The following is a 13,727-nucleotide window of genomic DNA, read 5'->3' on the forward strand; positions in this document are numbered from 1 at the left end:
CTCTGGCAACTGCTCGCGCGTGATTGGGCAGCTTTAGGATGCGTCAGGACCAATCAAAGGCCGGCGTTCTTGAACGGGGTGGGGCGTGGAGACAGGAGTAAGTGGGCGTTTTCTCGGGCTTGCTGGGTTTAGACAGGTTAGAGGTTGGGCCGCTTTGGAGTTAAGTAAGGGACAATTAGGAATGGTAAATCGCTTTGGGGGCCATACCCCCTCGAGGTTGTTAGGTGTTCAACACCTTACAGAGATTGTTGGCTCTGTGTGATTATTTGGTAGTTCCTCCTACCTTCTCATGTATTTATTTTCCTTTTTTTAAAAAATATCACCTTGAATTTTTATTTTCTGTTGCTTTTGCTTTCCAAGTGGACCACAAAACACGCAGCAAGCAATTCATAAATACTTGAAAGTCACGACATCGATTTTAAATTCAACACATTAAAATCCACCAGGCAATCAGGAAGACTAAATATTCATGTGCTGCTCTGTTGTTTTAGGACATAGGGAATTTACCGGTGGAGATTAGCTATGTGTTTTAATTCTGAATATTAGTGTGCTGAGGAAGCTGAGAAGAAGTGGAAAGCTCAGAAAGTAAATATTAAACTGGGTTATATTGACTGTGTAGGGAGAAGAAAGGCGGGCAAAATTGAGAAAGGGGAAGAGGAGCATTTGGAGGTAAGTGATAATAGGATGTTCAGGTGTTAACCTAGGTAACTAATAAGCCTCTTTGTTTGCTTGACAATGAGGAAATTAGTGTGAGAAATAAGAGTTAGTGGAAAGGAAAGTAATGGATCCACAGTGTGTAGTCCAAAGAGGAGATTTCTTGAAAATAAGCTGGTAAGGCAGATTCAGTTTTAAGAAGGATCAGCTTTAGAATTTAGATTTAGAGCTGGGATCTACTGAGAGTTTAAGTGTAAAGAGTAATAGTAGTGAAGTGGCACCCCCTTTCTCCACAGAAAAGCCCTCTTCACCATGGCTGATTTTAGGACTGTCAGCAAAAGAGTCTCTGCAAAAGAGTCCAATTCAGATAAACTTCCTATTTTTTTGTGTCGCCCTGTTTACTTGGCCACTGGCTGAGAAGATATCAGCAGGTGCTGGACACCCCCTTACTAGTTTTTCACAAACATATCCAGTATAATACTTTGAAGAAATGTGCAAACAAAGCCTCTGGCCTTGAGCTGGGCTTCACAGAGATGTCTACATTTTTAAGATAAGTTACAATTGGGCTCCATGGTAACAGCTGGCAGGGGGAGGAATGAAAGGGGAGACGAAGCTCTCCCTTCTCCGGTGTTGTTCTTGAAGCATTAACATGCCCAAAACAGTGAAAGAAAAAGCTGCTTTTATGTGAACTTTTGCAAACTGTGAACTTCTGAGCCCCTCCCCTTACATGCTGGCTACAAAACTCTGAAACTCCCTAAACTGGGGGTTCAGGGGATTAATTGATTACAGCAAAAGCTGTGCCCTAAGAACCTGGCGGCAGCCAAATAAAAGGTTTCCTGCTATCTTTGGTGCCTTGCCTCATTTGTCCCTACAACAGTAGAAATTCGATATTTAAGGAAAGTGAACCTAGGGAAAATCTGGTAAGAAAGGAGACTGAAGCCAGATGCAATGTCACATGCTTGTAATCCCAAACGCTGGGGGGCAGGGTTGGGGAAGGTTAAGGAAGGCGGATCCTGAGGCCAGTCTGGGCAACCTAGCCAAACCCTGTCTCAAAAAGTAAAAAGGACTGGAGATGTAACTTCATGGTGGGCAATGGCGGCAAAAAAGAAAGGGGAGGGGCTTAGACTCAGCAATGACTGCTTTGTGTACTTTGGACAAATTTTTATACCATTTTTCTCAGGCCCATATCCCTGATTACTTTCCTGGGGTTGGGGAAAAGGTGGGTGTCTTAGACCATTTTCTGTTGTCATAACTAAATACCCCAGACTAAATAAAGAATAGAGGTTCTTGAAGCTGGGAACTTCAGTATCAAGGTGCTGAAGTCTAGTGAGGCCTTCTTGCTGCAGGTGGGGAGAGGCATCATGTAGGGAGAGAAAGCAAGTGAGCCAGAGAAAATTCACTTTAACAAAGCTATTTCTTTGATAGTCCATTAATCCATGAATAGATTAATTCATTCATCACAGCAGAGCCCTCAAGATTCAATCACCTAACAAAGGTCTCACCTCTCATACCATTGGCATATAACTTTGGGAACTAATTTTCCAACACTTGAAATTTGGAGAATGCTCTGAAATCCTAGTATTGGAGAAATAATCCTTGAGAAACTCACCTTGTGTTTACCCCCACTTTTTTTTTTGGTACCGGAAATTGAACTCAGGGCACTGGCCACTGACCCACATCCCTACCCCTATTTTGTATTTTATTTAGAGACAAGGTCTCACTGAGTTGCTTTGCACCTTGCCGTTGCTGAGGCTGGCATGGAACTCCCAATCCTCCTGCCTCAGCCTCCTGAGACACTGGGATTACAGGTGTTCTCCACTGCACCCAGCCCAACTCTTTTTTTTTTCTTTTTTAATTTACCAAACTTTTTATTTTGGAAATTTTAGAACCTATACAAGTTGAAATAGTAATATTAAAATTAGAATATTAATGTGTTGAATCTCCATGCAAAGAAAAGACCACCAACTCCAATTTTAAATCAAATTAAAGCAACTTGTATTTGTGTACACAAAGAGAGCTGATCAGTGACTGTCTCTCCTAACGCTGGCTAGAGACCAACACTCCTCCCCTTCCCCACTCTCTAAGAATGAGATTTTATAGCACAAAAAGTTGCAAATGGGGGTGTCTTGAGAACTTACAGATAACAGGATTTTGACAAGCATAATACAAAGGCAGATAGTAAGCTAATGATCTACATGGCTTAACATTTCAAGGTAGGGAATAAATTTAGATCCCAACATCAGAATTTATGAGGCGCCACAGAGGTTTCAGAGAGGGTTGTTATCTGGTCAGGGAAAGCCAGGCATGGGTGAGTTCAAGGCAAGGGCAGGCATTCCAAGCAAGTTTAGAAACTGCAGTAATTTATAGTAAAACAGAAATCAACTTTTCATGACTTTGTGGCGAGATGGCTCCCAATCTTGAGATGAATTGGGCTGGGTTCATCAAATGCAACCTTCACCCAATGATTCCCAATAAAAACCAAGTGAGCAGCCTCATCTATACTGAGAGGAGCTCTCTGGCCTCAGGAAGTCTGTGTAATGATCTCTTTGTAATGTTTTCACTGATTTGAATCATAACAGAGCAAAGAAGCCATGACAGGATTTATTTGCGTTTTATAAATGAAGAAACAAACTCAGAGGTCAAGTGGTCTGAAGTCAGTAAGTGACCCACCAGAAACTAGAACTGAAGATTTCTGACTTCAGTAATTCAACATTCTATGGTCAATTCCTCTCTTGGGTGTACTGTGGGAGTAATGCCAGAGCTGCTTCTCAAAACAGGTGTGCAAAGAAAAGTGTTTTCGTCTCATTCTTTTGGCAATCAAAGTAAATATTCACCAGACCCCTTGTGCACAGTATTATCAATCAGAAGTCTGTTATCAGGAACATAGTGCCATACATATGAGAGTATAAGAAGCAAAGAGAGGATACCAAAGCTTTTGCCAATTGCCCCTGTTCTGAGGGATTACTCAGTCCTGGCTACTGTGCTTAGAACCCAGAACAAAGAAGACAAGGACAGAATCCTTGTGCAGTCACATTCCAGTGGGTTCTTCAACAGTCCACATGCTGCCAATGAGAGACTAGTGGACTGCATCTATATCAGTGTTTTGTGTGGTTACTCCAACTCTTGCACTTTTGCTTCATAGCCATCCCCATTCTGAAACAGTCTATTTACCTACTGCATCCTAACTGGGAACCTCTATAAGTGGAGTACTTCCCCAATAACTGAGATTAATTAAAGATGACCAATTTGTTTCAACTATAATTTGGGATAGTCTGGTAACTTTCCACCCCTTGTTGAGAGAGTACCTTATTGAATGCCTGCCATGTACCCAGAAATATATTGGCTGTTAGGTTTGTAGAGATTTAAAAAAAATGCCAAGGACCAATTAGTTTGTAGTTGGCCAAGTATGAGATAGTGAGGTGAGTTGGATCTAGTCTACAGTGTTGACTCTAATATGAGAGGATGTAAAGTTAAAACATATTTTTAAAGAAAAAAATAATGTGGATTAGTGACTGATTGGATAAAATCTAGTCTACTAAATGAGAATGTTAAGTTTTGCAAACTGGTTGAGGAGAACTTGGGTACCTAGAGTAGAGGAGTCACTTCAAGACAACTTAGATTTGCTTGGCAAAACTTTAGTCATGCTTATGAATTTTCTTCTAGGCCTGTGTGCACTTTGTTGTTGTTTTTAACTTGTAGTAACTTGTAGTAACTCCCTATTCTTTCATTAAAAAAAAAAACCTTAATGATTTTTTAACTTGACATTCCAGACTCTTAGATACCTTTATGACTAACTCGATTACAATCCACTAAATGTCTGAAATGACCCAGCAATAGGCTGAAATACTATACTAACATTTAGTAACCAGATTCCTTGCAGTCCCCTAAATATGCTCTGCTATGCACGTTGTACGAAGCACATATAATTCTCTCTTCCTTTCATGAATTACACTTCCATCCACACCTCCACTTTGTTCCCTTGGTGATTGTCTATTCAACCCTCAAATCTTATTCTAAACATTTCTTCATAAAACTTTCCCAATTGGCTGGCATGCATGAGGCCCTGGATTTGATCTGCAGCACCACAAAGACAAAAACAAAAACAACTAAAAAAACCTTTCCTCAGGGCTGGGATTGTGGTTTAGGGGTAGAGCACTTACCTTGCAAGGTGAGGCACTGGGTTCGATCCTCAGCAAAATAAACAAAATAAAGGTATTGTGTCCATCTACAACTAAAAAAATTTTAAAAACAAAACAAAAGGGGCTGGGGTTGTGGCTCAGAGGTAGAGTGCTCGACTACCATGCATGAGGCACTGGGTTTGATCCCCAGCACCACATAAAAATAAAATAAAGATATTGTGTCCACCTATAACTAAAAATTAAATATTAACAAAACAAAACAAAAAACTTTCCTGATCCTAAGAGTTAGTTAATTGCTCCCAACCTTTACCACAATTGGTATACTTATACTTTATTAGTACCCTTAACATACAATTACAGCCATGCATAGCTTAATGGGATACATTCCAGAAAAATGTATTGTTAGGCAATTTCATTGTGTAAACATCATAAAGCATACTTTTACAATCATAGATAGTTTGACCTGCTACACACTTAGACTATATGGCGTGTGCATGCATGGTACAGCCTATTATTCTTAGGGCCATGATGAACAGAACAACACAAGATTAAATTAAGAACAAGAGAAAATGATGCAATCAGGAGGTGGGGTAAACACCAGATTTATGAGGCCACCACAGATATAACATGGCATACAATTTTATATTAAACCTTTTCTTTTAAAGTAAATAGTACACTAAAAATGATGATATAACAAATTCATGAACCAGCAACATAATTCTTTATTACCATTATCAAATATTATGAACTTCACAGAATTGGATGTGTACACTTTCATACAATTGGTGATACAGTAGGTTTGTTTATATCTGCATCACCATAAACATGGGAACAATGCATTGTGCTGTGATGTTATGATGACTACGACATTGCTAGGCAACAGGAATTTTTCACCTTGATTGTAATCTTGTGGGACCACTGTTATATATGCAGCCCATTGCTGACCCAAATGTTATGTGGCATATGACTAATTCACTCACCAGACCATGATCTACGTGCAGGCAGGAAACAATTTGTTTCCATATTTCCAATACTTAGCCTCAAGCATTTAGCCTGGCATATAGAAACTACTGAATGCACATCTATCGATTGAATGAATGAACTTACCAGCATTATCATTTGCATATAATAGTTACAATAAGCACATTTAGTGAATTTAATTTAGCAAACAGTCCAAGTAAGGTAAGAGCATGCGGGGGTGGGGGGATATATGTATATATATATATACACATATGTATATGTATATATGTATATATACACACACGCGCACACACACATATATATACTCTCTCAACAGCCGACAGGGGTTGGAAAGTTACAGATTACAGATTACCCCCAAACTATAGCTAAAAATAAATTATATATATATATATATATATATATATATATATATAAGAGAGAGAGAGAGAATATGAATATGAGGGTGAGATTAGAGTGGGAATAGATAGATGCACAAGTTCCACAAAGGTTCATTCCTGCCTTTGCCCTGGATTCCTGCTCCTATCTCCATCTTGAGGTGTCTTGGGTTTTATCTAAAAATCTATGTTACAGTAGATGGGGTAGAGAGAGAAGATGGGAAGGGAGGGGAGGGGGGATAGTAGAGGATAGGAAAGGTAGCAGAATACAATAGTTACTAATATGGCATTATGTAAAAATGTGGATGTGTAACCGATGTGATTCTGCAATCTGTATTTGGGGTAAAAATGAGAGTTCATAACCCACTTGAATCTAATGTATGAAATATGATATGTCAAGAGCTTTGTAATGTTTTGAACAACCAATAAAAAAAAATCTATGTTAGATTTCCTCCTTCCCTTCCTTCCTTCCTCTTCTAAACTTTGACTTTAAGGCATATATTATGCATATATTAAATCTGAGAATCTTTTCAGTTTCTGCATTTTCTTTTTTAAAATATTTTTTTTAGTTGTTGATGGACCTTTATTTTACTTATTTATAAAATTTATTTATTTACAAGAGAAAATGATACAATCGGGAGGTGGGGTAAACACTAAGAATCAAACCCAGTACCTCACACATGTTAAGCAAGCACTCTACCACTGAGTCACAACCCCAGCCCCTGCGTTTTCCTTTAATAAATAGAAAAACCAATTCGTTTACAAAGCTGCCAAGCTTGTTTGCTTTTCAGATCTCCATGGAACTCTGACATGAGCAGGGTACTCCAGCTAATCATTCTCCCAGGTAATGAAGCCTTCTCTGATTACTGACATATCTATCATCAGCTGTCTCATAGGCATGGGGGAACTGCTGGCAAAGGTATGGAGGGCAGACAATGGGATTAGATCAGGAAATTGAAATTAATTCAGTGTGGCTAGTACAGAGTTTGAGTTTATTTGCAATGGAACTGAGGACAGGAACTACATTACAGAAGACTTGTGTCATACTCAGGAAGATGAATTTTATTTATTTTTTTCCTTTTCTTTCTCTTTTCTTTTTTTGGTACCAGGGATTGAACCCAGGAGCACTTAACTACTGAGCCACATCCCCAGTCCTTTTTGTATTTTTATTTAGAGACTGGGTCTCTCTAAGTTACTGAGGATTTTCCTAAGTTGCTGAGGGTGTCTTTGATCCTCCAGCCGCAGCCTCCCAAGTTGCTGGGATTATAGGCATGTACCACCAGGCCCCTCACTCTTTTCTTTATCTTTCTTTTCTTTTTTCTTTTTTTCTTTTTTTTGATGTGGTCTTGCTACATCACGCAGGTTGACCTCAAACTCCTGGACTCAACTGCTCCCAGGCAGATGGACTTTGATTCTGAATGTTGTGAAAAAATGTGTTTTCAGATTCTAAATGGATTCACTTGTGTCATCCCTAACAACAGCCTTCATAGTCAGGAAGTTATGAAAAAGGATTCTTATGCATGATTGCCCAACAGTAATTATCACAAAAGACTTGTTAGAACCTGATGTTTGCACAGAGGCCACCACAACCCTATCTAAAAAGGACTCATAATAGAACCTCTGCCCAGCAACTGACTGTTCAACTTTGGACTGATGCTCTTCTTTTTTTCTTTTTAAATATATATATTTTTTTCAGTTGTAGATGGACACAATACCTTTATTTTATTTATGTGGTGCTGAGGATCGAACCCAGGGCCTCACACATGTGAGATGAGTGCTCTACCGCTGGGCCCCAACCCCAGCCCCCTGATGCTCTTCTTGTTATTAATAATTGTGGCCAAGGATTACTGCTTCAAAATATCTTACACAATCCACTTCCTTTTTCATCTTTAAAACCTCTTAGCAGGGTATAGGTGGTGTACACCTGCAATCCTACCTACTCAGTAGGCCCAGGTAGGAGGATCAACTGATGGAGATCAGCTTTGGTGGAAAACACATATAATCATATGTAAATATATGGATGGGGCATGTGAAGAGTAAATAAGCTACTGAAGGTGTGAAAATTTGGACCATCAACAGTTGTGCCTGTTACTATTATGGTAGCTGCCATAGAATGTATCTATTAGTGGATTAATTGAATAAATATTTTTTTTCTAGAAATAGTTGTTCATTAAAATACATACAGGAAAAATTTAATTAGCATGGAAAGAAAGCAGGGCAATCATTCCCAAATAACTGAGTCTGTAATGCAAGTTACTTTTGCATTTCTTGCAAGCTTAGAATCCCCCTGGGAGCTAATTCCATCATCATCATCATCATCATCTCATTAGCCATCTGTTGCAGGGACTGCAGTGCCTTCAACAGCATTAAGGTATGAGATTTGAGAGCGGAAGTTCAGGTAAAGATCGTGAGTTTTCGAGGATATTTCGCTTAGATAAAATGAAACTTTATTTTTCGATGTGGTGTTCAGAACTAGTGTAATAACAACTACAGAAAGTAGTAACAACTACAAGGGGCATTCCCTGGGATTTTTATACTAACTTTAACTTTAGCTGCTAAGGCAATTGCTACAGGGAAGCAATCTTCAATTGTTGCAAAAAAATCTAACCACGGGCTAGAGGACCACCGGATTCCTCTTTTGTTTTTTCTTCTTCTTCTTCTTTTTTTTTTTTTTTTTCAGAGGGCTGTTAAACTGGAGTCTGGGACGTTAGGCCACAACAGAAAGCGATTTTGTCCTTTTAACGGCGTTAGAAAGATATAAAAGCAAGAAGAGACAACCCCAGAACTTCCTGGGCGCGCGCTGCGTGGGAACGCCCCCAGCGCCGCCCTCGCCCGGGGACCCGCAGCGGCCAAGCGCTCAGGGTTGGGGACGGAGACACGGGGCACCGCAGGTCCGTGAGTTAACCTTTCGTTGGGGCGCTCGCCAGATACTTTGGTGCTGGCAGGTGCGCGGCGAGTGCACGGAGCAGGCGATGGCGCCCAGCGCGAGCGCCCCGGGGTAGTGCCGGCGAGGCTGCTGGGTCCCGGCGCGCAGGCCCGCCTTCCTCCCGGACCGCGGCGCGGGTCCGGGTCCTTGCAGGCAGCAATGGGGCTCCTGCGGCTGCTGGTCTTGGCGGTGCTGGCATCGGAACGCAGTACGGCTGGAGGAGCTGAGACGGTCGGCAACTCTAGCCAGGGTAAGGTCGGGTGCCTCGCTGGTGCGACCCAAAGTTACTTCTGCATTTTTTGCAAGCTTAGAATCCCCCTGGGGGCTTTCCACCTGGCGAGAAAGGTGGGTCTTGGGGGGCGTTGGAGCGCCGAGCTGTGAGTTAAAACTGACACGGATAGACTAGAGCCTTCCTCCCATGGCTAAGAAGGAGGCCTTCCTGTCAGCCCCCTAAATAGACGGGGGAAACGGGAAGAGATAACCAACTCTCTTTTTCAGACATTATTATCTCCCGTAGGGAGCAGCCATGCTTGTGGTTTTAACACATTAAAACGCCCCTTTGCTCCTTCGTGGCCTGCCTCAGCTCCGGATTGCGAAGCTTGAAGAGGAATTAAGCTTTATGATTGATGGTCCTCCAAGCTGCATTGGTTTCGCATTCCGAAATCGTGACGCTTTTCAAATTGATTGATGTCCTGCGGAGTTTGAGGAAAAAAATGACCCCAGAATGGGACTTTAGATGGTAGATCATGTGCTTGGTGAAATGAGTTTTAGCAACAGCTCATGCTTTGTTAATATAAAATGTAAAAAGCACTAATTGTGCCAGGCTGATGATCATGTGCTTTTCCGTGAAATTAGGCACATTCTGGGTTTTGTTTCGAGCTTAAGAGACAAGATGCAGTTCTGAAACATATTTTCTGAATAATGTGATTGTGCTCCTACATGCTTATCTCTGAAAACCCCTTGTGCAAACTGAATCCTAGGATCTTTGCATAGACTTAAGGCCAAAACTGAAAAGGGCAATTATATTTACTTGCAGAACATATAATAGGGTATGTTCACTGCATGCAGCCTGTGCCAGGTGCTTTCCATATACAGTGTTCTTTAATCCTCACAACTCCACAGATAATGATTGTCCTCACCTGGCAGAGGATGAAGCTGAGGCCCAAGACACTCATTAAACAAATGAATAGCTAGTAGGGGCAGAGGCAGGGTTTAAATCTAGGTATGTCTCCCAGCAAATTTCATTGTCTTCTCACTTCAACGAAGGTGACTTCCAATAAAATATCTTGTGTTTTACATTTAATCCTTCAGCGATTCCTTATCCCTTAAAATAGACTAATAGGGAAGGTTGAGTCTCCAGATACTATCTCCATTTAACAGGTAGGAAAGTTGTGGTTGATCCAGGATAGTCCAAGACGCAGAAGGGTTGGTATCCAGACCTTTTTATTCTAGTTTGGTGCTTTAGTATTTACTATCTAGAAATCTTTACAGAGAAGTTGAGAAATAGAGCCAGGCACTGTGGCTCATGCCTGTAATCCCAGTAGCTTGGGAGGCAGGAGGATTGAGGATTCAAAGCCAGCCTTGGCAATTTAGTGAAACCTTGTCTCTAAATAAAATATAAAAAACAGGCTGGGGATGTGGCTTGGTGATTGATGCCCTGGGTTCAATCTCTGGTACCAAAAAAAAAAAAAAAAAAAAGAATATTATGTTTGCCTTGTGTTAATATTATTCTCTGCAGGAAAGGGACAATATGTGGAAATTTAACTGCTGATAATAAAAGCTGATATTCTCCACATCTGTCCGATGAAAGTCAGTACAGATATCAAGAAATCCTTAGTTCAAGACTTGCATGATCCTCTTGTAACATGGCTGGATTGCTGTGTAGGATTCTAATGGGACAAAATGAAGGATCAGAGCAGCTGCTGCAGTTTAGGAAGATTTATCCATCTTGAGCAGGATGAGCTGACTTGCACAGTTTGAGGCTGAATACTGAATGAACCTTGGAAGGTGGCTGGTGGAGTTCCTAGAATGTCTAAGGAAGGTGCTTTCTCTGACCAGCTGGGCATTGGAAGTGATTTGTCCATTTAAATAGTTGTCTCTTCTCCTGGAGTCCCATGTCTCTTTGACCCTTAACATATATCATTATTGTTTTAGATTTGTATCCACTAACTCTCATGAAATTACATAGTAATTGGAGTTGATAGGGAAGTTATATGGACCCTCTGTGCTTTGGATGATGCTTTAAAGCAACAGGTCACTTGTGCTGTGAATTGCAAATGTTGGTTCCCTTCACAAGTGTGTGAGAAGTTGTATGTTCATTGTTGTGTTTCCTTTTAACTTTTGGGACTAATAACAATTTAGAAAACGATGAAAATGAGCTATTGGGAGGGGCATTTGAATGGCAGCCAGCTCACATAGCTGAACCATTTTTATTTTTAACTGTGTCTGAAGAGAATTATTGAGACCAAGATTTGACAGATCCCTCCCAGAATTTGGTTATTGTGTTAAAGCACAAACAATGGAGGGAAATCTGAAGTAGACTTTAGTAAAATATTAGGAAAAGCTGGAAATTTTTAAGGTTGCAAGATAAGGACCTGATTGGCAAAGAAAGGAAGAGATTATTAGGATTGGGCAGTTCTTCTTGGAATGGAATTACTGGAAAGAAAAACGGACTCTGGGCAAGAATAAAAGATGAGTGTGAAAAATAGAAAAAAAGTCCCTTTCTATTCCAGTGCTAAAAATTGTTGGCAGAAAAAGCAGAACCACTTCTTTGTAGAGGAGAACTACTTTGTAAGTGCACCATCTTGATGTTGGCCCTTTGCTCTGTAATGTCATTTGATGTGCTGTCTTTTTTCCTCCCACTCCTGAAGTCATAAGATCTAATTATGTCTCATAAAATGCTTCCGATGAATCCTTTTCCAGATGGCTTAGAGGTGAAGTTAAGTTCCTGTTAACTTCTGCAGGATATAATTTGGTACATGTCTTCTTTTGCCAGGTCTTTTTTTGTGAGTAGAAATTAAATGCTATCTTTATTAGGTTGTGCTGTAAAAATTATTTTGGGTTTCAGTAAAAATTTTCTTTTTTCTTTGTTTTGTGGTGCTAGGGATCAAACCCAGGTCCTCATGCATGTCAGGCAAGAGCTTTACCACTGAGCCCCATCCCCAGTGTCTTTTTCAGTGTCTTTCATTGTCACCAGATAGAAGTCTCTTTCTCAACTTGATGTTTAAGAGATGGGTATTTCTGTAAATGTCCTATGTGTGTTTAGCATCTTCTCATTAGTTTGTTTGTAAGCTAATCCAAGACTGCCTGGAAGCTAATGATGTCTTATAGTATAGGATTGGATAGTTTAAAATCATTTTTCCCATTTGTTTGATACTTTTAGCAGCCAAACTGATATATGTAGCATAGTTACCTCCACTTTACCATAAGAGAACAGAAGCCCAGAGGAAATAATAAATTATTTGCCTGAGGTTACATAGTTCTCTTATCATTTAACAAACGTGTGCTGTCTGTGCCAGGCACTGGAGCATCAAATATGACAAAGCACTGAACAGCCAGAAGTGAAACCACAAGTAGTTTGGTTAAAATGCAGTCTTCTGTAAAAATTATGAAATGTCCTTTTAACTGCCAAAGTATTCTCACAGTGAAGTTAGGTTAAAGATAAAGAGAAAATGTGTTTATCCTTCCCTTATTTATTATTGTGTTTGTAGTTCTCAAACCTGGCTGAACATTAGAATCACCTGGAGAACTTTTAAATAGGCATATTGTTGAAGAGAGAACAAGAAATGGAAATTCAAAAGAAAAAGTTTACAGAAGCACCAGGAAATGTTAAATATTTAGGGATAATTATACTAGGATATGTAGAGATCTCTGCAGAGAAAACCATACAACATTCTTGAGACAAAGTAAAAGTAGAGGAATATCTCCAATTCACAGATCAAGAAATTTTCTTTTTTAGCTGGGCATGGTGGTGCACTCCTGTAATCCTAGGGACTCGGGAGGACTGCAAGTTCAAGGCCAACCTCAGCAATTTAGCAAAGCCCTAAGCAACTTAGACCCTGTCTCAAAAAACAAAACAAAACAAAAAAACGGCAAGTGGGTCCAATCACCGGTACCAAAAAATATGTCTTAAAGATGTCACTTCTTCCTAAATTGTAGTGCCCTCCCCATCAGAATCGGGGCTTTTTTTTTTTTTTGGTGGATATTGATGAACTGATTTCTGTATTTATGTGGAAATGAAAAGGGCTATAATATAGTCAAGACAGTTTTGAAGAGGAAGGACAAATTTGGGATAGGAATTTAGACAGAATAATAAAGGTGTCAGGACAGACAGGTAAACTGGTGGAACCCAGGGAGAATCCAGAAACAAACATGTTTGTTCACTTGACTTACATTAAAGTGGGACTGCAGAGCAGTAGGGAGAGGGTGGGGTTTTTACTGAAGGTTGTTATTTCAAGTATATGTACATGGAAAAAGGAACCTTGCTCCCTGTCCCAGCTATACACAAAAATCAGTGTTAGGTTGGTTTGAGACCTAAATGTGAAAGGTCAAACAAAACTTCCAGAAGTTAGCATGGGGAATACCACGATCTTGGAATACTTGACAAAATTTCTTTAAAATGACACAAGGACTAATCATAGATGAAAAACTTGA

The 13,727-nt window shown here is 40.1% G+C and overlaps 1 protein-coding gene across 2 annotated transcripts in view; it reads left to right on the forward strand.

Moving 5' to 3' along the window:
* Nucleotides 1-8,987: 8,987 nt before the first annotated feature.
* Nucleotides 8,988-13,727, forward strand: part of Tm7sf3 (transmembrane 7 superfamily member 3) — a 41,869-nt gene continuing 37,129 nt past the window's right edge. For both annotated transcript variants that reach the window (XM_026392333.2, XM_026392334.2), the window contains exon 1: nt 8,988-9,324. In XM_026392333.2, coding sequence (XP_026248118.2) covers nt 9,234-9,324 — 91 coding nt within the window. In that variant the 5' untranslated portion in view covers nt 8,988-9,233. The remainder of the gene's footprint in view (nt 9,325-13,727) is intronic.

This window comes from Urocitellus parryii, chromosome 5 (assembly GCF_045843805.1).
Source record: "Urocitellus parryii isolate mUroPar1 chromosome 5, mUroPar1.hap1, whole genome shotgun sequence".
NCBI lineage: Eukaryota > Metazoa > Chordata > Mammalia > Rodentia > Sciuridae > Urocitellus > Urocitellus parryii.